The sequence below is a fragment of the Zootoca vivipara genome, chromosome 16 (genome assembly GCF_963506605.1).
Source record: "Zootoca vivipara chromosome 16, rZooViv1.1, whole genome shotgun sequence".
In the NCBI taxonomy this organism is placed as follows: Eukaryota; Metazoa; Chordata; class Lepidosauria; order Squamata; family Lacertidae; genus Zootoca; species Zootoca vivipara.
In genome coordinates, this window is record NC_083291.1 from 35518483 (window position 1) to 35544957 (window position 26475).

The 26475-nt window shown below is 48.9% G+C and overlaps 1 protein-coding gene across 1 annotated transcript; it reads right to left on the bottom strand.

Annotated features, from left to right (window-relative positions):
- Positions 1 to 22: 22 nt before the first annotated feature.
- KEAP1 (kelch like ECH associated protein 1) lies at positions 23 to 23221 on the bottom strand. Its single transcript, XM_035141087.2, has 6 exons — positions 23085 to 23221; positions 9817 to 10471; positions 5642 to 6327; positions 2944 to 3149; positions 1724 to 1900; positions 23 to 979 (listed from the first exon to the last, which is right to left on the bottom strand). Exons 2-6 carry the CDS (start codon positions 10459 to 10461, stop codon positions 816 to 818), a joined length of 1878 nt encoding a protein of 625 aa, XP_034996978.1. The 5' UTR covers positions 10462 to 10471; positions 23085 to 23221; the 3' UTR covers positions 23 to 815.
- Between the last annotated feature and the right edge of the window lie 3254 nt (positions 23222 to 26475).

Here is a 26475-nt window from a genome sequence, read left to right on the forward strand (position 1 = left end):
GCAAGAATAAACTTTTGTACTAATCGCAAAAAGTTGCTTTATTTGTGTGAGAAGTGTAATTTAAAAACCAGTTCATTTCAAGCCAGTAAGTTTGATGGTAAAAACAAAAACAAAACCAATCAATACAGGAAGCACCCTGGACAAGCACGTCTCATGGGGTGGTAATAATTCAAAAGTAGCCAGGGCCCACCTGAAGTCTCTTTAGGTCCTGTTCTATGTTCACTTACCTTGCAGATCTATCAGCCACACAAGAGCAAACAGTCTGCCCGGCTTTCCTCCTTTTGAAGCGGTCTGTCAAAAATTACCAGTTTGAATAGGCAGAGAGAGAACTTTAGAAAAATCCCGACTTGAATTTGATGTCAAACTGTCTGTTCAATAAACATTTCAAATGGGCAGGAATGCTCTATTTACAAGATATTCCCAACTGTTCCATGCAAAGGAGACCCCCCACCCCCAATAATTAGACTATTCCTTGCCAGAGATCTGGAAAGAAGGGCACTGTGTGAGCATCAAGCTCTCTTCTGCAATTCTCATAGGCAGGTTCCTTTTTAAGACGATTCCCAATACTAGAATGAGGCAGGGTCAATTGTAAATCACCAGATACACTACTCTGATAAAAGCACAGAGCAGGGACAGTTCTTCGCAGTCACTGCCCCTCATAGGTAGTTCAAATTCAGTTTTGAAGTTTTGCTCATCCTTGGCACTTTTCCTTGGTCCTGGCAGAACAGAACTTAGCACTAGGCATGTCTTAATACTGAATCTTCTCCCATTTGTTTTCTTTCCTCCATTTGAAAGGGAACTCTGCACTCTCTCTCTTAGCAATGGCAGTTCTCATCGCCCTGTTTGCGGCATGGCTCCATGGTGACAGCCACCCCCACCCCACTCCGGCCTGATGTCATGTGGGTCACCTCGGTCCAAGTATCAGTGGTGGGATCATAACATTCAACACTATCCAGGAAGGTGTGACCATCATAGCCACCTGCATGGGGAGAAAGCCAGCAATTAACACACACGAGAATCAAGCGACCATGTCCAACTAATTGCTCCCACCATGCCTGTGCCTAGGTAAAAAGTTAAACGACCCCTGGACAGTTAAGTCAAAGGCGACTATGGGGTTGTGGTGCCCATCTTGCTTTCAGGCCTAGTGAGCTGGCGTTTGTCCACAGACAGCTTTCCGAGTCATGTGGACAGCATGACTAAACCGCTTCTGGCGCAATGGGACACTGTGATGGAAGCCAGAGTGCACGAAAACGCCGTTTACCTTCCCACCACAGCGGTACCTGTTTATCTACTTGCACTGGTGTGCTTTCGAATTGCTGGGTTGGCAGGAGCTGGGACAGAGCAACAGGAGCTCACCCCGTCGTGGGGATTTGAACTGCTAACCTTCCGATCGGCAAGCCCAAGAGGCTCAGTGGTTTATACCACAGCGCCAGTAGACTTGTGTTAGCGCAATAGCTGTGACACCCCCATATTGGCTTGGGAGAACCCTGGGAACAGCATAGGGGAGATGGTTTCATCACACAAGCTGATGGAGCAATCTGCTTAGCCCTACACTGAATTCCCCCCAGTGTGTATCCACCATACACATGATCATATTCTCTTCTAAAAGTATAAATATGCTAAGGGGGGTGGGGGCAAAAAAGCTATGCCAACCATGCCCTCCGCAGCTATTTGTCCTTCTGCCACCTCCCTCCCAGCAGAGAGCTACCCTGGCCAAGCTTACCCAAGACATAGATCTTGCCCTGGTGCACAGTGACCCCTAGCGCACTCCGGCGATGGCTCATGGGTGCTGCAAAAGACCAGGTGCCTGCCTCCACATCGTAACGCTCCACGCTGTTGAGTTGTAGTGTGCCATCAAAGCCCCCCATGGCATAAATGCAGTTATTGAGCGCACAAACCCCTGTGGGAGGAAGCAGCCATGTTAAGACAGACTAGCCTGGCCCCGACTCATCCCACCGTATTCGGAGGCCCCACAGATATTTACGCAGGGTCTCATTTCAAGCAGTACGTGTGAAGTCTTTTGGGCCTACCTAACGAAGCATAAGACACTGTTTCCCAGAGTACCCCCCACCCATTTTTGCATGGCAATCAGCAATAAGGTGACCAAGACCTCGCTGACCTATTGCCAGTAGGAGACGGCTGCATTACTATTGCACAGGGCTCTGCACCAGGAGGGCTGGCCCATGAGCAAGGATGGGAGCTGGAGTCCAGCATCATCTGGCAGGCCACAGGTTTCTCCACCCGAGCTTTAGCTCATCACTGGGAACTCCTGCCAGGACCATATATCCTAAAGGACCTACACTGGCTCCCAGTACATTTCCGAGCACACAATTCAAAGTGTTGGTGCTGACCTTGAAAGCCCTAAATGGCCTCAGCCCTGTATACTGGATGGAGCGTCTCCACCCCCATCGCTCAGCCCAGAAACAGGTCCAGCGAGGGCCTTGTGGCGGTCCCCTCGCTGCGAGAAGCGAGGCTATAGGGAACTGGGCACAGGGCCTTCTCGGTAATGGCGCCCTCCCTGTGGAACTCCCTCCCATCAGATGTCAAGGAGATAAAGAACTGGACACTTTTTCAAAGACATCTGAAGGCAGCCCTGCAGAGGGAAGTTTTTTATGTTTGATTTTGTTTTAATATTTTGTTGGGAGCTGCCCAGAGCGGCTGGGACAATTCAGTTAGATGGGTGGCCTATATTATTATTATTATTATTATTATTACTACTACTACTATCTTCCATTGTCAATCTAGGATGCCCATTCAGAACAAGAGCAGTTGGGAAATTCAGAGAGTAAAACCAAGTCTGATCCCTCGACCCAGGCAGCACATATGGCCAGATGAGAGCGAAGGGGGCGCACCTCTAATCTCGGCGCAACCAGCAGAGAAAAGACAGCCTTGGTGAAGGTTCTGGGAAACAGGAACCCAATTCCTTTCCATCCCCACACTTACCTGCTCCACTTCGGATGGTTTTCATTGGGGCAATCATCTCCCACGTGTCCCGCTCAGGGTAGTAGCACTCCACTGAACTGTGGCGGCAATTGCCATCGAAGCCCCCCACCGCGTACAGGAGACGGTTCAGCACAGCCACCCCGACACCAATGCGACGGGTGAGCATGGGCGCCACTAACTGCCACTCATCCCGCTCTGGCTCGTACCTGGAGGAAGAGAGGGGAGGAGACGCCTTAGAGCATAACCAAGGGGCTCAGGCTAGCACAGAGATAAGCAATTGCAGGGAGGAGGGCACCAAATCTTGGCTCCTGCACCTAGAGGAGCTTGCAGGAGGGAGGGGCAGCTGCAAAAGACAGGACATGCTTGCAGTCCATGTTGGGGCACAAGGTCCTGGGCCCACCATTGCTCCAGCCCAGGCATCCCCAAACTGCAGCCCTCCAGATATCTTGGCCTACAACTCCCATGATCCCTAGCTAACAGGACCAGTGGTTGGGGAAGATGGGAATTGTAGACCAAAACATCTGGAGGGCTGAAGTTTGGAGATGCCTGCTCCAGCCCTTCCACAAAGCGACCACTCCATAAAACTAGCTGCTCGCCAGGAAAGACTGCATTTCACACCTGTTCAGCTTCAAATAAGCAGCTGCCACCACCATCTTGTTCCTAGGACCTTCTCCAAAAGGTCACAGTCACAACAGCAGGTGAGCAGAGCCCCTGTGTAGCCAAAAGGTCTCCCCAAAACTCAAGGGAAGATTGTTAACAGTGACCACAGAACTAGATATCTGACTTCCATTTGAAGAGATGATCAAAACCCTCCTGGTTTCAAAGTAGCAAGGAAATAACTGAAAGGCAAATGTCTGTTCCTGGACAATTCGCCAGAGACCTCTCTGCTGGCACCAGCTCTGCCCCCACCTCCTTTTTCAGGGGTGTCTAAACAGTCTGAACCTGCATTCCACACACTGCCACCCCTCCCTCTGAAAAGTTGCAAAGTCCTACTTTAAAAGTCATGGGTGCCACTCTGTATATCTGGCACCCATGCTTAAAACTTGGGTTTTAGAGTGCATCCTCTCTGTTTTTTCCTTTTTTGAAAAAGCAAGGATCATGGGCCATGGTGAGAAATGGTGCAGAAAGAGCGACAGAAAACAACTGATTTTTTGCTCCCGACTCAGAGGGGAACCACCTGTAGCCCTGCTTACTGTCCTCTGACCTCCATTCTGTCTGAAATAGGACAATCAAAACGGCTGCTATTTCCTCACTCTTGGGTATCTTATGTCGGTTCCCCGACACCTCAGATTGAGGGAAGCAGGTTTGCAGGTACTTTCTTCCAGGTCAGGGCAGAGTGCCGGGGCTTCCTTTGCGGTTCTTTCAGTTATCAGCAATTCTGAAGCCAAGCCACTTCCTCTCCCCCCCCCCTCAAAATAACCTTCCTCTTGAATTTTCTTCACTTGCAGGCACCTGGGAGAAAAAGAGCACCCAGGCAACCCTGTTGCCTTTGCAATGAGGTCATCAACTTGCCATCAGCTTTGAGTTGTGCATGCTTTGAGTTGGCACAGACAGCAGCCTCATGAAAACCCACGGGCCCTTGCCACCCACCCACCCAGTACCTGTGCAGGGCAGAGTCCCACAGGGTCATGCCAGAAGGGCAGATGCCCCAGACTAGGGATGGGGGACCTTCGTACGTCCAGACATTGATGGACTACAATCCCCCTCATCCGTGACCATTGGCCACTACTGGATGGGAGTTGGAAGTCCAGCAATGTATGAAGGGCCACAGAGTTGGCCATCCCTCCCTAGACTCAGCCCCCTTTCCTGCCTGGGTCATATTCATGGGCATAGCCAGGATTTTCAAATCAATAACCTTTATTAGGCATGACAAGTTCAGAAGCTTCAGAACAAAATTATGAATAAAACATTCACATTATAAACTTCATGAAATAAAATACATATTAATTGAATTAATATTTTAGAACAATATATCAATTTTCAATTAGCATCCCCTGGTCTCTCCACAGTGGCCGAATCTCTCTGCATAAACCGAGCACAAAAACTCAGCCACCACTAAAGTAACTCCATCATTATTATCAGCCAGGATTTTTGTTAGGGGGAGGCAGGAATTGGTTGGGGGGCAGAACCAGCGTGATTGGTCAGTTAAGCATTTCTATTGTTTTACTTGATCTGGGGGGGGGGCACCTGCCCTCTGCTGGCTATGCCCATGGCTATATTTCCTTAAAGGATAGGGAGCCACATGGCAGTGGTGGGTGGGGCCAAAACCAGGTGTAAGCAGGGCCTGCGCGAAAGGTGGGTCCTTTCTTTTCGACATCACCTTCCCTTTCCCCCCCCCTCTCCCCACCAGGCTGCCCAAGGAGGGGCAGATCACTCTTGCCAGAGGTCTGAACTGACTGCCTTCCCATTCCTGCAATCTTCTCTCCCTTTCAGCTCCTCCCCAGTCCTCCCCAGTGTATCTTTCCCTTTCCAAAAGCGCCGGGGGGGGGGGGGGAGAGAAGGTGCCCAATTTAAAGAGCACCAAAGGTAAAGTCGCAGCTGCAAAGGAAGAAGCAGGAACACACACACACACACACACACACACACACACACACACACACACACACACACCCAACCGTGATTGTTCCCCTGCAGCCTTGGATTTGCTGCTCTGGAGCAAAGTACTCTTGCAGGGTCCTGTTTCGCACCCAGCTCTTACCTCTCCACGCTGTTGTGATGGTTGCTCCCGAAAGAGCCGCCCACTGCGTAGATCATGCCGTCAATCACCCCCACACCAATCCGGTTACGTGCCACGCTCATAGGAGTGCAAGGAGACCACTGGTTCGTCATGGGGTTATAGCAGTCAATGGCGCTCGAGTCCATGTTGCCGTCGTGGGAGTTGTTCCTCCCGCCCACCGCGTAGAAGAGTCCGCTCACCACGCAGCTGGCCAGGCCGCTGCGGGGCACCTCCAGGTCAGCCAGCCGAATCCAGGAGCCGTCGCAAGGGTTGTAGGCCTCCAGGTAACTGAGGGACCGGTGGTAGTAGCCCCCCGCTGTGTAGATGAGCTGCCCCACCTTGGGCGCACGGCAAGGCACATCCTTGGTGGGCTTGTGGAGGGTGAGGTCCTGAAAGATCTTGGCCAGGTAGTCCTTGCAGCGCGAGTCCGACTTGAGGATCTCGCACTTCTGCAGCTGCATCTGGAGGAAGTGAGGGGTGAGCGAGTGGCAGCGCACGGCCTTGAGCAGTGCCTGGACGTAGAGCCGCCTGCTCTCGCAGTCGTACTTCACCCAGTTGATGCAGGCGTGGAAGACTTCCGACTCGCAACGCACATTCAGCTCGTCCCTGCTGATCAGCGTCACCAGCTGGCAATGTGAGAGGTTGAAGAATTCATCCTGCTTGGAAACCTGCAGTGGGGGGGGGAGAGTATTGGAGAATAATATATATAATAAGAATAATATTGGAGAAAACTGGGTATTGAAACTTGCTTAACCTAAATCATATATCCCAGTTTCCAGCGGCCCTTTAAAGTACGCTTCACGCAGAGTATACGCAGTCAGAAGTTGACCTGGCTAAGAAAACACCACCAAGAGTGTAGGGAATTATCTCCCTTATATGAAACCCCTTACTAGCTGCACACTTGTAAAAGTATGCAGATGAAAATACAAACGGTTGGGTTTCTTTAACTGAAAAGCAAACTGACTCTAAAGAGACTTTAAACTAAAGATAAATGCTTTCTCTCTTAGCAATGTTATCTACCCACTTTCCAAAACTCCCACAAAACTACCCAAGAATTAACAGCAAACTAGCATTATAACTAAGCAACTCTCATACTAAGATTCAACTAAGGAATCTCTTAAACTGAGAACAACTGAGAGAGTGATCTACTAAGAGATGAATCAAACTGAAACATCTAACTAAGAGATGCAGAAGGCTTTCTGGCAGAGCCTTATATACAAGAAGCAGAGCCCACGCCTGTGAGCAATTAACAGAAACACCAGCACCTGTTTCTCTTAAACAGACAGTATTTACATTAGACCGGCTCTAAAGTAACTTGACTATTCAAAAAAATCCAACAGAGAGAGACCCAGGACATGACAGCACAATTCTGCAGGAGAAGCTACAGCCCTTCAACATACAATGCTTTCCTTGACCGCTCTGCAAGGGGGGGCAAAGTGTCTTCTGGTGCTACAGTGAGACCACAAGGAGTGGTGCAGGAGAAGACCAAGTTTAGAGCACCCTTCTCTCTCTCCTCTCCACCCCCTGGCCAAATAAGAGAGTTCTGAGATGGAGTGGTGGGGCATGAGATTTCTGAGAGCTCTCAGATGAGTGAGGGGCTGCATGAGAGATTATGTTACAAAGCTGCTGGCGGTGGTTTTATGGAACTAGCCTTTATTCCAAGGCCTTTAGATACTGGAGTTGCTAAAAGGACTGCAAGTGCATTCCTAGGAGGTGAAGGAGCAGATCCTACCATTACTGATCCTACCACTTTGCTGTGCCATCCGCCTGAGATAACTCATGGAAGGCAATGGTGAAGCTGTTGCCGTCTTTGCTATATCACTGCTTGAGCCGAGTCACCACAATGGCAATGGGCTCATCAGCATGTTTGCCAGCATAACTTATGGGGCAGGGGGGCTGCTCCCAAGCACATCAGATCAATGCCGAGGAGTAAATTAGATTCAGCCTGCAAGGAGTAATACTCCCCCAACTTTTTAAATTTGGTGCGAATTCACCTTCCAAAACCAGGGACCAGGGGGACCATAAGCAGAATCTGAAAAATGTACAGAGACTTTTGGCATATTTTCTTGGATTGTTTACATCTGAGAAACCAGCCCATCTCTGACATGGCACTTCTTTTACTGTACAGTATTTGGTATTTAATCAAGTACTTCTTTCACCTTTCAGGTGTGAGGGAAATTTATAATATTTGATCCCAGACATAAGAAACCAAGGACCCACATTTCCTGGGTGGCAGCTTAAGTCAGCAACAAAGATTTTAACTCCCCAGTCCTTGCATATGTTAGAAGGGTTAAAAGTTGGGCTGTTGGAAGGTGGTTTCTATCAACTCAGGCCTCATGGTGGAAATGCATATGCTGGAAATAGTAGCATAAATGCTTACACCTATTTAACAACACACTTTTGGGCTATCATAAGCACAGAGGTGCTCCATCTTCATCACATCTACACTAGTCCTTATATTCTTTAAATGTTCTTAAATATTTAACATTTATTTCTTACTCAAAGAGAACCTACCAAATTCTTACCCTCATGAGCTCTCCCCAGGCATTTGCCGGAACTTGTTAAGACTTATGCAGAGGGGCAGGAGCTCCTCTCAAACCTATGTGTGTTGAGTGCAAAGGGGACCTCTGAGCACATTCTGCTGAATATGTGCAGAAGTCTTGGCAAAATAGGGAATCCTGATAAGGCAGACTTCCACATCCTGCAGAGGCTTTGAAATGCATCCACTGGAAGGCACATACATGGAAGCAGCCACGAGACCTTTGTGCCCAACATGCAAAGGCCAGGAGGAGCCAGCGTGTTGGGGGACCCCCATTGAGGGTAGAGCTTGACTCCTTCTAGGGAAAGAAGCACTGGGCTGCTTTGCACCCAGAAGGTCCCTGGAATCTATGGGGAGAGACAGGAGAAGATTCTGTCTGAAACCCTGGAGAACTGTGGCCAGTCCAGGCAGACAATGCTGAGCAAAATAAATGAATGGTTGGAATCAGTACAAGGCAACTGCCAATGTTCCTTTCTCCTCTGTAAACTTTTAAACCATTGCCGCTTTAGGCAAATCCCTGTAGAGCGTCAGTGTTCACAGAACTTCCCATAGGAGCCGACATCTTCTTGCAAAAAGAAGACAAATTTTAGAACCGGTGGAGGAGGATCTACATATCTGGTTAAGACTAAAGCACTTGCATGAGGCAATGGCACCAGGTTCAGAAGCAATGGTGTTAGAAAGTCATTTAAGAAATGGCTTGCCTGCACGCCCCAAGTTTTGGGGAGGGATAAGCTTGTTCCTGCCGTCACTTAAGTGTTCTCAACCTACATAACTATTTCTCCTTACTTCCCTTTCCTGTTGAGCCAGGCTTTGGCTTCTCAGTTACGATACCCTGTTGTCACAAACAAGAACATGTTGCAGCCCCACATTTCCACACCAAGTTTGGAAAACGGGCAGAATGCAGGGGTGGCGACAGAATTCAGCTTCTCACGAGTTTAAGGAGTCTGAGAAGGAGACTCCCTTGTGGTTGCAGAGGCAGAATATGACAGCTTGGAAGCACTGCTTGGAGAATTTCAAGGAGGTGGGGAGTGTTCCTCCATGAAGAGGAGTACCAGAATACATGACAAAAGGCAGCCCAATTCATACTCCTCCTGGAACAGCAGCAGTTCTCCCAGTACGTTTCCGAGCACAATTCAAAGTGTTGGCGCTGACCTTTAAAGCCCTAAATGGCCTTGGTCCAGTATACCTGAAGGAGCGTCTCCGCCTCCATCATTCTGCCCGGACACTGAGGTCCAGCACCGAGGGCCTTCTGGCGGTTCCCTCGTTGCGAGAAGCCAAGTTGCAGGGAACTAGGCAGAGGGCCTTCTTGGTGGTGGCACCTGCCCTGTGGAACGCCCTCCCAACAGATGTCAAAAAGGAAAACAACTACCAGACTTTTAGAAGACATCTGAAGGCAGCCCTGTTCAGGGAGGCTTTTAATGTTTAATAGATTACTGTGTTTTATTTTTCTGTTGGAAGCCGCCCAGAGTGGCTGGGGAGACCCGGGCAGATGGGCGGGGTATAAATAATAAATTATTATTAATTATTATTCTCTCGTGCAACCAAACATTCCCCCACACCTAGAGCATTCCACCCTGATGCTGAAAAGGCCTGCCCCTGCCTCTGCCCGGGCACTCACCTCCCCAAAATTCATGTAGATGTACTCCCGTGCCCGCTGGTGCAGCTCGGTACAGCCAATCTGCTCGGCGAAGTTGGCGATGCCAATGGCGTTGCTGGGGTCCAGCTGCTGGGCCAGGAAGGTGCAGCAGGCCTTGACCACGCTGTCAATCTGGTACATGACGGCCCCATTCATGACGTGCAGGACGCACTTCTCGCCCACCGAGATGGAGGCCGTGTAGGCAAACTCGATGAGCCTCTCCATCACTTTGGGGTGGACGCCCTCGATGGGCACAATCTCCATGCCCTGCTCCCGTAGTCCCATGGTGAACATGGCCTTGAAGACGGGGCTGGAGGAGGCCAGCACTACCTTGTGGGCCTGGAAGTCGGCCGGGGGCATGTTCTTGTACTTGACCCGCAAGGTGACGTCGCAGAGCTGCTGGCTCAAGCGCAGCTGGTTCATGATGCTGAAGGCTTGCTTGGTGTGGTCCTCCAGCGTGTAGCTGAAGGTGTGGTTGCCATTGTGCGAGGGAGTCACCTCCGCCTTGCACTCTGGGGAGTACATCACAGTTGCGGCCGCACACTCATCGCACGAGGGAACAGAGGAAGAAGCAGTGGTGGCGCAAGCGGCCAGGCAGCTGTCTACAGGGCCCCTGAAAGCAGCCATGTCTCTGCACCTGCACAAAGGACAGAGAAGCCAAGACGTCTGGTGAGGTGAGGTGTCAAGCCACGGGGAACATCTCCCCCTTCAAGTTTCCACCCACTTCTTCCTCAGCCCTTTTGGTTTCGGCAAAGGACAGTCCCAAGTACGAGGAAGCCTTTTAGTTTAGGGGGGGAAATAGGTGAGTCAAAGAGAGAGGGTGGGATGATAGAGGAATTATGCACAGGGTGGCAAAAGTAGATAAAGAGTTTTTCCTCCACCTCATAGAATATAAATAATAAATTATTATTATTATTAAGCAACTATTTTCCTTTTAGAAGACAACTGAAGGCGGCCCTGTTTAGGGAAGTTTTTAATGTTTGATGCTGTATTGTTTTTAATATTCGGTTGGAAGCCGCCCAGAGTGGCTGGGGAAACCCAGCCAGATGGGCGGGGTATAAATAATAAATTATTATTATTATACAGTACTAAAAAACCCCAAGAACACCCAATGCAGCTGAATGAAAGGAAAGGAAGCAACACACACCACAACAGAATGTCTAGGTGCCTTTTTTTGGAGAGGATTTATTATTATTATTATTATTATTATTATTATTATTATTATTCATTTCATCTTTATATTTCAAAGAAAAAAATCTCAAAGCGGTTTGCAACACATTAAATAATTAATGTTTTAATGTGTTGCAAACCACTTGAGATTTCTTATTTGAAATATAAAGATGAAATGAAATGAATAATATTATTAATAAATCCACTCCAAAAATGCCACCTAGACATTCTGTTGTGGTGACCATAACCTACCGTGTTTCTCCAAAAATAAGACACTGTCTTATATTTATTTTTCCTCAAAAAAACACACAGTGGCTTATTTTCAGGGGATGTCTTATTTTTTTTTTAAGTATGGTACAGTTTAACCTACAAGGTTAAACTGCCTATCACTATGGCTTATTTTCGGGGTATGGCTTATTTTCGGGGTATGGCTTATTTTAGGAGAAACACGGTAGGTTAAAGGTGCCATTTGGCAATTAGCTTATATATCTGAGTTTCTAACACTGGATTTGAGCGATCGAAAAGCAGCTTTGTAGCAGTAGCATCCCAGGGATTTATTGAAAGAAATCATAGATTTATGATCATGTGTGTGGTTGAAGAGGATGACTTGAATTTCGTCGTTCAATATGTCAGACTTTTTCCACCTGGATTATAGAATGTATGATTTGCGATATAAAGTCCACAGGAAGCTTAAGTCTCCATTTCTCTATACATGACTTGGAAAATCACGTTTCAACCTGAGATGGTTTCAGGCAAGCACAACCATTTGGGTTGAGCAGGCACAAACCATTGGTCTAAACATTTGGTGATAAGAGGCATTTTGCATTTCTCCTTTTGTGAACATCCTTTGAAGGAGATCCTGGAGGTGGTAAAACCTGGAATCCCTATTGCTCTTCTTTCCTGTTTACATGTATGCATGGAAAATGATTTGTAGTGTTGATAAGGGAGATGTTGGGAGGCGGTTAGGGTTTCAGGATAAAGGTAAAGGGGCTCCTGACCATCAGGTCCAGTCGGGTCCGACTCTGGGGTTGCGGCGCTCATCTCGCTCTATAGGCCGAGGGAGCCGGCGTTTGTCCGCAGACAGCTTCCAGGTCATGTGGCCAGCATGACAAAGCTGCTTCTGGCGAACCAGAGCAGCGCACGGAAACGCCGTTTACCTTCCCGCTATAGCGGTTCCTATTTATCTACTTGCACTTTGATGTGCTTTTGAACTGCTAGGTTGGCAGGAGCTGGGACCGAGCAATGGGAGCTCACCCCGTTGCAGGGATTTGAACTGCCGACCTTCTGATCAGCAAGCCCTAGACTCTGTGGTTTAACTCACAGCGCCACCTGGGTCCCTAGGATTTCAGGATAGTCTTTGTTAATTATTCACTGTACTAGGATTTTATTGGAGCGTTTGAATTTTGGGTTGCCACCTTGATTATAATAAAAATAGCCTGCAGGGAGAGGGAGATTCATTCTCATTTCTTTCTCTCTCAGGGCTTCTTGCTGGTCAAAAGCTCGTCTTTGTCTTTCTTTACTTTCCCTATTCTTCCCTACACTCATGAGTAAACCCCACACAGCTTCAAAACAAAGATCTCTACACTCAGAGCTACATATCCAAAGTCCTCCTTTGACAGAGGAGGACGTCCTATGCAGCTCTCAGGTTAGCAAGACATATGGACCCCTTCTCTTCTCCAGGAGGAGACCCATGCCAGAGGCTAACTGAAGCTCCTCATGCCCTCAGTACGAGGGCGCCATTCCAAGTGTTTTCTCTCTGTTCCGTCCATTCAGTGTTTAATCTCTTACAAATACTAATGTTATTATTACATGGATGAGAATGAGCTCACACTAAGAATGCACTCTAGAGAGGACACAAACATAAAGGTCCCTGAACAGCCAACCTCAAATTGTGAGTAACCCAGCAGTATAGATATAGCTTCGACACCAAGGCAAACTGTGTGCTGCGTCCCCCCCACCCCAAATCTTGTCATCGTCATCATCACTTCTTGCTACAGATATAGCTCCCCCCCCGTTTCAAAGCGCTTTGTGCATAGCAAACTTACAACAGCCTTGCGACTTGGGACCCTCGTACCTACGGGACCGCCTCTCCTGGTATGCCCCGCGGAGGACCTTAAGGTCCACAAACAACAATCTTCTGGAGATCCCGAGCCATAAGGTGGCTAGATTGGCCTCAACTAGGGCCAGGGTCTTTTCAGTATTGGCCCCAACTTGGTGGAACGCTCTTTCACAGGAGACCAGGGCCCTGCGGGATTTGTCACCTTTCCGCAGGGCCTGCAAGACAGAGCTGTTCCGCCTGGCCTTTGGGTTGGACTTAGTCTGACCCCTGCGTTTTTCCTTCCTCATGGCTTGGATTTGACTACTCAAAATGAGGCTGCATTTCAAATTTTAATACTGTATTTTAATTAATTGCTTTTTATGTTTTATTGTAATTTTATTGGTGTGAGCCGCCCTGAGCCCGGTTCTGACTGGGGAGGGCGGGGTATAAATAAAAAATTTATTATTAATTTATTATTATTATTATTATTATTATTATTATTATTATTATTATTAGGTGTGCCTTTCTTATTAGCTAAAGACTGCAGAGGGCCAGAGGAAGGGGCACAGAAGCTAAGGCCGGGTTTGGGGGGGGGTTGGCTGCAGTGCTCACCTTCAGGTACCCTCATGAATCTGCCATGGGTCCCTGTGCACCAGCAGGACCTGGGAGCCCCATGCAGGCGGCCGGGTGTGCAACAGACAACCAGTTCTATTATATGCAGTGCCCCCTGACCTTACACAGCTCTGGGGTGCTGCCAGGAGTTAAGAAATTATGATGCACCCATCCACCTCTGCCCTGCTCCAAACTGATTCATTCATTTCCCCTGTGGGAAATAAACAGGGCAGGCAACTTGCAGCCCTGCTGCTCCCACTAGATGACGTCACCAGCAGGGCAAGCTCAGTGGCAGACAGGTGCTGCTGGATCTGCCCCCAAATGGCTCGCCCAAGGTAAAGGAGTGAGATAATAGGAAGCCAGCTTTCTGTGCCGTATCTCGCTTTGGAAGAAACAAGCCCCCCCTTCCGCTGCCCAGGCCCGGTTATTTGTGGGGGGTTTTCTGCCCCGCGCGTTCTGCAACCTCTGTAGGAAGGAGCCCATTGCCCGTGTGATTAGGAGCAGAATAAAAGGGGAGGATTAAGGGGCTCTCTGGGCTTGGCTGAAACACCTCAAAAGGGATGGATTTCCTACAAGAGAAAAGCAGCTCACTGGGGGAGGAAATTGTGCAAACGGTGCGTAACCCCCCTCCCTGCTTCCTTAGCAGAGACAAGGCTGCGTGCAAAACAGGCAGGCGTCAAGTGGGGAGAGCAGGCCAGTCTCCACCTGTGGCTGGCAACCAGTTCTTCATATCTGTGGGGGAAGCAGTGTTTTCTACCTCTGCGAGTTCCCTCGAGCAAAACCAGGGGTTTGTCGACACTTCCATTAGGCATGCGTCCTCTTTCGCCCCACCGCTTCCCCTAGGAAAACCCACTGTTTACCAATGAATGGAACAAACGTCAATTGGGTTTTCTGCGGGCTGATGGTTGTTCTGATTCAGCAGTAAAACCATGGGTTTTCTGGGGAAAGCGGTGGGACCAAAAAAACCTGTCTTGGACCTGTGTCTTAGAAATCACGGGAAAGTGTGGATGAACCCCAGAGAACAAGCAAAAGCTTCCCTTTAACCTGCGGGCCCCCATGCCCTTGATATAAAAGGTGAAGGTAAAGGGACCCCTGACCATTAGGTCCAGTCGTGACCGACTCTGGGGTTGCGCGCTCATCTCGCATTATTGGCCGAGGGAGCCAGCGTATAGCTTCCAGGTCATGTGGCCAGCATGACAAAGCCGCTTCTGGCAAACCAGAGCAGCACATGGAAACGGCGTTTACCTTCCCGCTGTAGCGGTTCCTATTTATCTACTTGCATTTTGACGTGCTTTCGAACTGCTAGGTTGGCAGGAGCTGGGACCGAGCAACGGGAGCTCACCCCGTCACAGGGATTCGAAACGCTGACCTTCTGATCGGCAAGCCCTAGGCTCAGTGGTTTAGCCCACAGCGCCACCTGGGTCCCCCTGCCCCTCAGCTGACTGTTTACTAGTCTCTGCCCTGTCTCACCTCCCGGGAGGGGAGAGCCAAGAGTTGCTGTTCTCACCAAGAAATGAATGTGGGTGGGAAAAGAGGCAGTTCAGAAGGAAGGGGTCAATGTGTGTACTAAACAGAGGGGGGGGGTCCTTGGGATGAGCCAGAGGCCTGTTGAATACCTCCAGTGCCAGCCCCTGACCAGAGCCCCCCCTTTTCTGGGGGGGGGGATGTCACACTAGAAAAGCAACTTGGGAAAACGGAGACAGATCTCCGATGCAGATGCTCAAGGATTTAAAATTTAAATATTTGTCCACAGGTCTCCTATTGACGACTCTGACAAATCTGGGCAAGGAGAGAGAGAGAAGCGCCAAAGAAACTGATGGGAAAGGAGAATACGGAACTGCGTGCGCATGGCATGGTGCGCCTATGCAGTTTTGCCACATCAAAAGCTGCGTTCCCGTTCCTGTCTGCCCTCCTAGCGACACAGCCATCAGGGTCCCCTACAGACGGTTGCGACCTCTCACTCAGCAAGCGTGGCTAGCTGCCTTGCCGTCACACATTCCTGGCTCTCTTCAGTTTCCTGCCCCAGTTTCTCCGGACACTATTCACCGGCAGGAAATCATTCCCTGAACTTCTCTCAGCCACCCACACCTCACTCCAGGTCAGGGTGGTTCAACATGCGGCCCTCAATGCATTTTTTGACGGCCCTCAGCAACATCTGACCCCACCCCCCACCCCTGCTCTCACACTGCCTTCCCAAAGCCTGGCACCCTGCTTAACTGGCAGGATGAGGGCGGGCGTCAAATGTTGGCCTCGTTTCTCTCCCCTGCCCCTCTGCAACAAGGCAGTGTTCCATGTCGAAGTACTCTTGTGGCCCACGTGGTACGAAAAGTTGGGCCGCCCTTCTCCAGGTTATCAAGAGGCCCCTCTTAAGCTGGGAAGGCAAAGACCATGAGACCAACATCGGACCGGCTGAGAGGATCAGAAGCACTCTCTGTCCCAACTTAAGCAAACAAAGGCTTGGCCACTTGGGGCATTTTGCAAAGATTCAATCTCTGTGTTGCCCTTCTTGAAAGGAAGGGGCCTACGAAGGGCCCTATGGAGTCACAACCTTATCTTCTGCTTCATTGCTCCATCCAGTACAGAGTCACTTGAAGCAAGGGATACAGAATGCCTCAGAAGGAGGCATGAAAAACAGAAACAAGTCAGAAGGGTGGGGTAGGGATGTGCAAAAGGATCTTACTAAGTGCCAGAAAATCCAGCAGAAAGTACCGGGATGTTGGAGAATAACAAGGCGATAAGTCCAGGACTGGCAGACACCACCGAAATCCTACACTGTACTTGGGCACTGTGCGAGGAGTTCCTCCGCAAGTGGGGCAGGAGAACTCCTGGCTCCTAAGGCCGATGAAGCAACCGGACTAAGCTCTTGCTACATCCGATGCAAAACGAGAGCTGTGAAAAAATTCAAAGGCTGCTGAGAAATCTAAAGTTCACGTGACTCCAAAATGCAAATGTTAAAATCTCCAAAAATAAACACTTGGTTTTGAGAGGAACATTTTGGATTAACATTTGGGTAGGGTTGCCATAGCTGGAAGAAGGAAAACGAAGACGGCCTGAGCTGCTGCCAGCCTGAGCCAGGGAAAGGGGTGCGCAGGGCCGCCGCCGTGCCTGCAAGCCTCTTTCCCCAGCTTGGACTGGCAGCGGCCGTGGCATGCAGAGGAGCCTGATTCCGAGCTGCATGAACAACCCCCCCCCCAAACTTGGAAATCTGGACATTTCCTTTAAAATGTAAAAATCCACCCGGATAAGCATGTTGCCCCCCCAAAAAAAACAAGGACATGTCTGTATGGCAACCCTACATTTTGGTCATAAAGATTCACTTTCAAGTGAAGCAGCTGCTACTCCTGCAATTTGCCACATCACATTTTGGGTGATATTTGCCAATTAAAAGCATGTAAAAGTCTTTTCGAGTTACAAATACAGACCAAAAGTTGGGATGGGAAACCAAAGGCTTGGTGGTGGTGGTGGTGGGGTATTGTTTTTGTTTATTACTATGTTAGGCATTTTTGTGTTCTTCTATTGTAAACTGTCCTGTGGTCCTCAGATTAAGTGAAGTAAAGAAATTTAAAATTGATTATACACACACAGTGTTACCTCAGGTTAAGAACGTAATTCATTCCAGAGGTCCATTCTTAACCTGAAACTTTTCTTAACCTGAGGTCCCACTTTAGCTAATGGGGCTTCCCGCTGCCGCCGCACGATTTCCATTCTCATCCTAGGTAAAGTTCTTACTCCGAGGTACTACTTCCAGGTTAGCGGAGTCTGTAACCCAGGCTTCCTCAACCTCGGCCCTCCAGATGTTTTGAGACTACAATTCCCATCATCCCTGACCACTGGTCCTGCTAGCTAGGGATCATGGGAGTCGTAGGCCAGAAACTTCTGGAGGGCCGAGGTTGAGAATGCCTGCTGTAACCTGAAGTGTCTGTAACCCAAGGTACCACTGTATATATGTGTGTGTGTGTGTGTGTGTGGCAATCATTTGCCCAAGGTCTACAAAATATCTTTTCTGCCACTCACACTTTCTTCATCAGACCTTTTCCTTTTCCTCTTCGAGAATCAGTGCCAATGACAAACATTTGCCTATGTGGAGACAATAGTCCATCAATGCCTTACAATCGCTGCCCCACCCAAATGGCATCAGCCCTTGGATTCACAGAGGCCAAGAAATCCACTGGGTCTCCTAACACTCAAGATCATACACAGGACAAGAAAGTTGCTTATTGAGAAAGAAGTCCACACTTGACAAAGGTTCATGCAGGTTGCACAATGAACATGCAGCAAAACACAGCAGCAGCGGACAGAATTGCTATGGGGGCCCCTGACAAGTCCACACTGGCATGCCCTCTTAAGTCCTTCAGTAAGGCTAGATAACCTTTGCATTTTATTATTAATTAACTAATTAATTAATTACCCTTTACCCTAAGGCCCCAGGGCAGGTTACAACATTAAAACATTGAAAACAGTTTAGGTCCTAAAAATATACCTATCAAATGTCAAAAGCCAGAATAAAGAGATGCGACTTGAATGGGGTTACTGGGCTGTTCTTGCTTTTATTTTTGTTATGTATTTTGTGAGATTTTATACAGTGGTACCTCTGATTAAGAACTTAATTTGTTCCGGAGGTCCGTTCTTAACCTGAAGCACCACTTTAGCTAATGGGGCCTCCCGCTGCCACCACACAATTTCTGTTCTCATCCTGAGGTCAAGTTCTTAACCTGAGCTACTACTTCCGGGTTAGCAGAGTCTGTAACCCAAAGTGTTTGTAAGCCGAGGTAAAGGTAAAGGTAAAGGGGCCCCTGACCATTAGGTCCAGTCCTGACCGACTCTAGGGTTGCGCGCTCATCTTGCGTTATTGGCCGAGGGAGCCGGCGTACAGCTTCCAGGTCATGTGGCCAGCATGACAAAGCCGCTTCTGGCAAACCAGAGCAGCACAAGGAAACGCCATTTACCTTCCCGCTGTAGCGGTACCTATTTATCTACTTGCACTTTGACGTGCTTTCAAACTGCTAGGTTGGGAGGAGATGGGACCAAGCAACGGGAGCTCACCCCGTTGCAGGGATTCGAACCGCCGACCTTCTGATCGGCAAGCCCTAGGCTCTGTGGTTTAACCCACAGTGCCACCTGCATCCCAAGCTGAGGTACCTCTGTATAAATGATGATGATTATAATAATGATGATGATGATGATGATAATGATAATAGAAGGTCCTCTCCTGGGCCAGTAGCAGCTGCAAACTTCTGAGGGCAGAAAAACTACCAAGAGGGACCCCTCTGCTGATATACATAAATAACATGAAACAATAGAAACAACAAATAATAGGTATTGGTCAAAATCCTTTGCTGACCTTAAACATCCTTTGCTGTGTTGGGCTTTAAACACCAACACAAGCACCTTGGATTGAGCCCAGAAGCAAATTGTCAACCTATGCAACTATTTTAAAACAGGAGTTATATGCGATCTAAATGGAACTCCCACCAATAATCAGACTGCTGCATTTTGGACCGACCGAAGTTTCCAAGTCATCTGAATCCAGTCTGGAGTAGATTCAAGTACGTACTGTAATCCGCTTTCTCCAAGCATCAGGGTGGATAAAAATCAATGATTTTTTTTTAAAAAATCAAAAAATCGGATTTTTTGATTTAAATCGGATTTTTTGATTTAAATCGATTTTTTTGATTTAAATCGATTTTTTAAAATAAAATGCTTTTTGAGGAAAATATTTTACCATCCAAAGGTTATTCCATCATGAAATAAAGATTAGTTTTTTAATTATGTAGAATAAGGTTGTATATGTTTAATTTTGGGGTAAATTAATTCCATTAATCCATTCACAATGTCATGCTCTTCCAGAGGTTTTTGTAAGATTATTGGGCAGTTTCTCTGCCTACAAGATATTATCACAGATGCTTGGTTTACTTTTGCAGTTCTCAAAACTGAATTTGACTCAACAGAGATCACATGCCTCTTCTTCACAGCAAAAATGTTATAACATGAACAGAGTTGAGAAAAAGACCTTAATCCTATTGTTCTACAAACCTATGAATACAGAAACAACCCCTTCAGTGCTAAGTTTCAAGAAGTTCAGTGAATAGAATAGAAACAATATTTTTCTGATTGTTTGGAGTGGACAGTATTTAAGTTTTTCATGTGTAGGCTGGGCTGACAGTCTAAGTTTCTTAAAATATATATATATTGTTTTTGTTTAGCCAAATTAGTTAACAAACATGGATGTTTGTTTAAGCAAATAACATATGCTGTAATGTTATTGTTTCAGTTGAATAAATCTATTTAAATTGTTATTATTAAGGTAATGATTATTTTTCTCCTTCCTAAGTACAACAGTAAAGTTGTCCAAATATGAATGATTAACTTATTAAACTGGGGATAAAAAACTAATATGAAAAGTTGTTATTCTAAAAATCTTCATCTACTTGCATATTAAAGTTATACCAGCAAGAATTAGTCTTTATGTAGAAAACTATGATTTAAATCAAGCCTTACTGACTAGTGATTTAAATCGTGATTTAAATCGTGATTTAAATCAGTTTGATTTAAATCAAATCCACCCTGCCAAGCATGCCTGAAGCTGAACTGCCACCACATTCTCAACCACCTCACTCAAAAAGGGTGGTAGTTGTTTTAACCCTTCTGGGTCCAGGGGGGTCTGTTTAAGGAAGGGGCACACCAACGCCTCATTTGAGGCAGATGGCACTTCCCTTCTCTCTAGTGAAGCATCAACCACTCCCAGCCAACGCCCTGTGGCTAGTTTTAAGAAGCCAAGATGACCAAGGGTCAAGGCTGCTATAATCTCTAAAACTGATCCAGTATAGATGAACACAGTGCTCTAGACACCTCCATGGGACTTGGCATCCTAGTCTGTCCGAAACTAAGCAATATTGTCCTCAAAGTGTCTTGTAAGTTGATACTGCAAACCTCGGATACTGCAAACTGCTACACCCTCTTGGCCAGGTGACAGAAGCCCATTTACAACTCGGAAAAGCTCTGCCAGACAACTACCTGTGGGCATACCTCTTGCATCTTTTCAGCCCATCAAATGTGCTTGGAGGGCTCTAAGAAACTGCAGACTATCAAGGACTCCCAGCATCAGAGGTACAGACATCACACTGGGCAAGGAAGAGCAGCAGCTACATAGAAGTAAGGACTCAAATGTTCTCCCAGCCTTACTCTCATTCTGATGGGTTTTGATTCTAGAAAAAATAATGTCAGAGGGGTACTAACTTTTGTAGGCTTCTTCACGACGGCATGTTTTTTGTGCAACGCTACAAATCAGTAGATGAGCCCTGCTGGTCTCTAAGGTAGTTTTAAGACTGTTCCAATGGCAAGCATTACTCCACTGACCAAGAGGCACTTCGTAGAAGCATAGTTCCCCCCCCTTCTTTTTATCCAGAGATTACACTGGTTCATTGCAAACAAACTGAATGACCAGGTGCACAGCCTGGGAGTCATTTTGGACTCACAGCTGTCCATAGAGATGCAGGTCAATTCTGTGTCCAGGGCAGCTGTTTATCAGCTCCATCTGGTACACAGGCTGAGACCCTACCTGCCCATGGACTGTCTCGCCAGAATGGTGCATGCTCTAGTTATCTCCTGCTTCGACTACTGCAATGCGCTCCACGTGGCGCTACCTTTGAAGGCAATCTGGAAACTGCAACTAATCCAGAATGTGGCAGCTAGACTGGTGACTGGGAGTGGCCGCCAATACCATATAACACCGGTCCTGAAAGACCTGCATTGGCTCCCAGAACGTTTCCGAGCACAATTCAAAGTGTTGGTGCTGACCTTTAAAGTCCTAAATGGCCTCGGCTCAGTATACCTGAAGAAGCGTCTCAACCCCTGTCGTTCAGGCCAGCGCTGAGGGCCTTCTGGTGGTTCCCTCACTGCGAGAAGTGAGGTTACAGGGAACCAGGCAGAGGGCCTTCTCAGTGGTGGCACCCGTCCTGTGGAACGCCCTCCCATCAGATGTCAAGGAAATAAACAACTATCTGACTTTTAGAAGACATCTGAAGGCAGCCCTGTTTAGGGAAGCTTTTAATGTTTGATGTTTTATTGTATTTTTAATATTTTTTGGAAGCCGCCCAGAGTGGCTGGGGAAACCCAGTAAGACGGGCGGGGTATAAATTAATAATAATAATGATGATGATGATGATGTGTGTGGAAACAGCCTATACGTGATTTAAGTAACTATATTTAACTGTAAGTCAAGCAAAAGGCAGGTACTTAGTTTACAAAAAATTCTTATAAAATCCATTGACCGCTTTTTCCTTTCAAGCCTCAGTGGGCAGCAAGTGTTTTTTTGGGGGGGGGGCACTGCATGTAGGTGCAGGAGAGTAAGAGGGGGGGTTGTGTGCTTGCTTAATTGTGGTTGGCAAAGGCCTACCACCATCCTCCTGCTACGGAACTGCAGCCCAGCGTAAAGAGCACCGAGGACTATGTACACATCCAGCAGTTTCTTCCACATGCCACAAGCCTACTCGAAAGGAAAGACTTAGGCTCGCGCGCCCAGATTTCCCCAATTAATTTCTGAGACACACAAGGGGAGCCTATACCCTTCCTCCCTCCCTGCCGGCCATGCTGTCTGGGGAGATGGAGTCAGTGCGACAACAGATGGAGCTGACTCCCTACTACAACCTGAGACACGTATGCCCTGGATGCACCTCCAGGATCCTGCACCCCAAGCAAGCTCCCTTGATGACATCACCAGGGATCCCGGGCCACGCCCATCACATGGGACACCCTTCAAAATACTGCCATTCCAGATGGCCCGCTTGAAATCGCTTCCGCAGCGAGTTGCGCCCGACCCCGACAAGCACCGCCAAGCCCGCCCTAACTTTCTCACTTCCCCGCCCCGCCCCACGGGCCCTCCTCTTACAATCCCACGGCCCAAAGAGGCGCCTCCCCTAAGCCCGCCACCCTCTTCAGCTCGCCTACCTGCCCCATAACAAAGGCGCACAACTCTGGCTAGGATGCACCTTCCCACTAGGTGCAAAGAGCTGAAACAAAACGACCTCCCGCACCGAACCAATTCGACAAAGGCCCCAGCGCTTGAGAGCCCCCACCCCATACATGCCCCCTCCCCGGCTCTCCGCTCACTTTCAGCTGCATCAGGACGCCTCTTGTTGGTGGAAGTTAAGGGTAGGGGCCTTCCAGAGCGGAGCAGAAGGCCTCCCCAGCCAGGCTCCTCACAGCTGTGGCCTCCCCAGCATGGCTCCCCCCGCCAGGCCACAGCTATGGGGGAAACCCACATCTCGGGCCTGAGCCCAGCACCACCGGCAGCAGCAGCAGCAGCCGCCTGGCGGGCCCACACAGGTTGGGGACCAGAAAGAAGAGTAGGAAGCAACAGGATGGGCCCTTTGCGCCGCCCCCTGTGCATGTGCAGAAAGCGGCGCGGGGAGCACCGGCGACCACCACTCACCCGCCCGCGGCTGCCCTCCTCGCCGCCGCCGCCTCCCTCGCCGTCCTCCGCCGCCCGCCCGGGCGCTCCGCTCGCCCTCCATAGCGCACGCCGCTGCCGCCACCGCCGGAGAGAAAGCAGGAGCGCGGAGCGGAGGGAGGAGGAGAGGGCGGAGCGCGGGGCTGTAAGTCAGCATGACTAAGCAAGAGAGGGAAGCGGCCGCCCCGCTTCACAATAAGAGTCCCCCTCCGGCCAGCCCAGAGCCGCGCAGCTCGCCCGGGCGCGCCTGGATTGGCCGAAGGAGGCGCGGGGCGGACGCGGAGGGAGGGCGGAGAATCGGGCCTGGGCAAAGGCTGGAGGGAGGGGGGGAGGACGGAGGGGGGGGTTGCGAAATAGCAGCTGCTCTTGAAAACATGCGCAAGTAGCAACAGGTTCCGTTGCCGTCCGGAGCGGGTCTTGCTCCCGGGGAAATAGGCGTAGGATCGCAGCCTTCCGTGCAAGCAGATGCGACGCGCTCTGCCTTTGCTCCTAGCCGCGCGGTGCAATCCGACGCGTGTCTTACTGAGTCCGCCGTGGGGACTGGGGGAGGCTTTCTCCCTGGTAAAGGGGCCTCTGACCATCAGGTCCAGCCGTGTCCGGGGTTGCGGCGCTCATCTCGCTCTATGGGCCGAGGGAGCCGGCGTTTGTCCGCAGACAGCTACAACCTTCCAGTTAATATAGCGAGCAATGCTCAAGGCGACTTTCCTTTCTCTCCCCTGCTGCTCCGGATGGGTCGTCCCAGCCCTCGAGCAGATTTTGAGGGTGCCAGCGGGGAAGGGGGCAATAACGTTGCGCACGCGGAAGGGCGCAGCGCAAGCAGAACAGCTTTGGATAAAGCCTTTGCAACCATAGGAGCCGAGGTCCTTTCGCTTCCTCCAATAAAATATTTGAGGGGGTCTGCCTGCCCAAATTTTATGGGCATTGCCAGGGTTTATGTTAGAGGGGCAGGACCGAGCGATCTGCGACTCAATTGCTCAATCAGTTAGGTATTTTTATTTATTTACTTGATGGGGGGCAAACTGCCCCCTGCATCCCCCAGGCCAGAGCTGTAGCTAGGTGATCTTGCGCCTGTGGCAGAACTAGCCACTGACAAATTAGCTATTATTCCCGCCTCTCCTCCAACCCCCCCATTCAATTCACCCTCTATTTAAAACCTTATCTTATGAGGCAATAATCAATATTTTCATTTACAGACATATTTATGGACATATTTTTCAGCCGATTTTGCACCCCTCCCCTCGACTGTACCCCTGGCTGGGGCCCACCTCACAACCCCATAGCTACAGCGCTGCCCCTGGCTATTACTTTATTAAACTTTATTCAAGTTGGCAGGATTCACCTAAGGTAAAAGGTAAAGGGGCCCCTGACCATCAGGTCCAGTCGTGTCCGACTCTGGGGTTGTGGCGCTCATCTCGCTCTATAGGCCGAGGGAGCTGGCGTTTGTCCGCAGACAGCTTCCGGATCATGTGGCCAGCATGACAAAGCCGCTTCTGGCGAACCAGAGCAGCACACGGAAACACCGTTTACCTTCCCGCCGGAGCGGTCCCTATTTATCTACTTGCACTTTGATGTGCTTTCGAACTGCTAGGTGGGCAGGAGCTGGGAACAAGCAGCAGGAGCTCACCCCGTTGCAGGGATTCGAACCGCCGACCTTCTGATCAGCGAGCCCTAGGCTCTGTGGTTTAACCCACAGCGCTACCTGGGTCCTGCAAAAGGGCTCCCCTCTTGCTCCCCATTCCCAAATCAGCTCGGAGGGTATACGGCAGATCCGCCAAGCACTGATGGGACATTCGATTTGGATTGATAATACATTCTACATGCTGTTAGACAACAAATGTCTCTGGACAGTTTACGATAATGAAGATGGTAGTCCCAACTATAAGCAATAAAATATCCTCATAGCAGCAACAAATAAACTTGCAGAAGCACCATTGCCTCAAGAGTCAGGTTTTTTGCCACCTTAACAGTGCTTGAAAGCAACAGGTCATGGTTTCAGTCAATATAGGCAGAAAGCAATCTGTGATTTGATGGTGGTTTGAGGAGTGGAGGGATGGGTGTCAGTTAAAAAATTACGCAGTTTCAAGAGCATCCTTTCTTGGTCTGAGATGCAAGTGGGTGTGCATTCAGCTTTTCTCCTGACTCCCTCTCTCCATCTTGAGCCCACTTTTTCTCTCCTCCTTCCTCCAGATGGCCCATTTCCCTCCCTGCCCCTCTCAGTGTCCTGGGATGCTCCCCTTCTTAACTCTCAGTTGCTTCATTTTTTTGCTCAGGTGCCAATCTGAGCCTTAAAAAGCATATTCGAGCTGGAAAAGGAAGTGGGAAAGAGTGCTGCTCTTCCCACTTCCTCCTTCACCTCTATGTGCTTTTCAGGAGGGGGAGGGGGAGAGAGTGAGTCACCCATGTGAAGCAGGGGAGGGCTGATGGCCAGACTTCACACAGGCACGAGGACAAGTTCTTCAAGCTGCCATTGTGCCCACTTGCACCACAAAGGTGACCCCAGCTTTCTGGAGTCAAAACTGGAACATTATGTCTTCACCTCCTGATGCCAGGCACCCACACACACCCAAGAGGAGTTAACTGAAACGTGACCTTTTCACCTTCCCTGTTCATTACGCATCTTTGTTAATTTTGGACATTTCTTAGTCTGCTGCTCTGCAGCCAAAGGGTCTCTTGGAATAGCTAACGGGACTTCAATAAAACTGGTACAATTAAGAAGAGGAGGAGATGAAGTTAAATGAGTAATCCTCAGCATATTCACTCAGAATCAAGTTTCACTGTACAGTGGTGCCTCGCTTAACGAATGCCCTGCTTAATGAAATTTCTGCTTAACGAAAAGATTTTCCGAGCAGAGGTTGCCTCGTTAGACGAATTCGTTTTACGAAAAATTCGTCTAGCGAATCGCGGTTTCCCATAGGAATGCATTGAAATTCAATTAATGCGTTCCTATGGGCAAAAAAAATAATTTTAAAAAATTCAATGCATTCCTATGGGATTCGCTAGACAAATTTTTCGTTATAAGAAAAGACCCGTGGAATGAATTAAATTCGTCTAGCGAGGCACCACTGTATGCCATTAGGCTTCTAGGCAAGTGGGCAGCCTAAAAATCTGCACCTCTTTTTTTAAGGGGGGGTGGGGGCTAATTGAAACTTGGCACCAAAAATACTGTAGGCAATTGCCCCTAGGGAGGGCATTCCATAGCTGGGGTGTCACAGCTAAAAGTTGGATAAAATCACAAACCTGACCCTTCAGAAAGCAACACTGCTCTAACCACTAGGTAGACAAATCTGCCTACCGACAGCACTTCCATCTTACAGGGATTGAGCTTCTGTTTGTTGGCCTTCATGCAACCTGTTACTGTCCCCACTGGTCCAGC

Coding starts and splice junctions, on each gene's coding strand:
- KEAP1 (XM_035141087.2), bottom strand. CDS start 10,461: ATGGCTGCTTTCAGGGGCCCTGTAGACAGCTGCCTGGCCGCTTGCGCC. Junction 6,328..9,816: donor TCTACATGAATTTTGGGGAG/GTGAGTGCCCGG, acceptor CCCCCACTGCAG/GTTTCCAAGCAGGATGAATT. Junction 3,150..5,641: donor CATCACAACAGCGTGGAGAG/GTAAGAGCTGGG, acceptor CTCTTCCTCCAG/GTACGAGCCAGAGCGGGATG.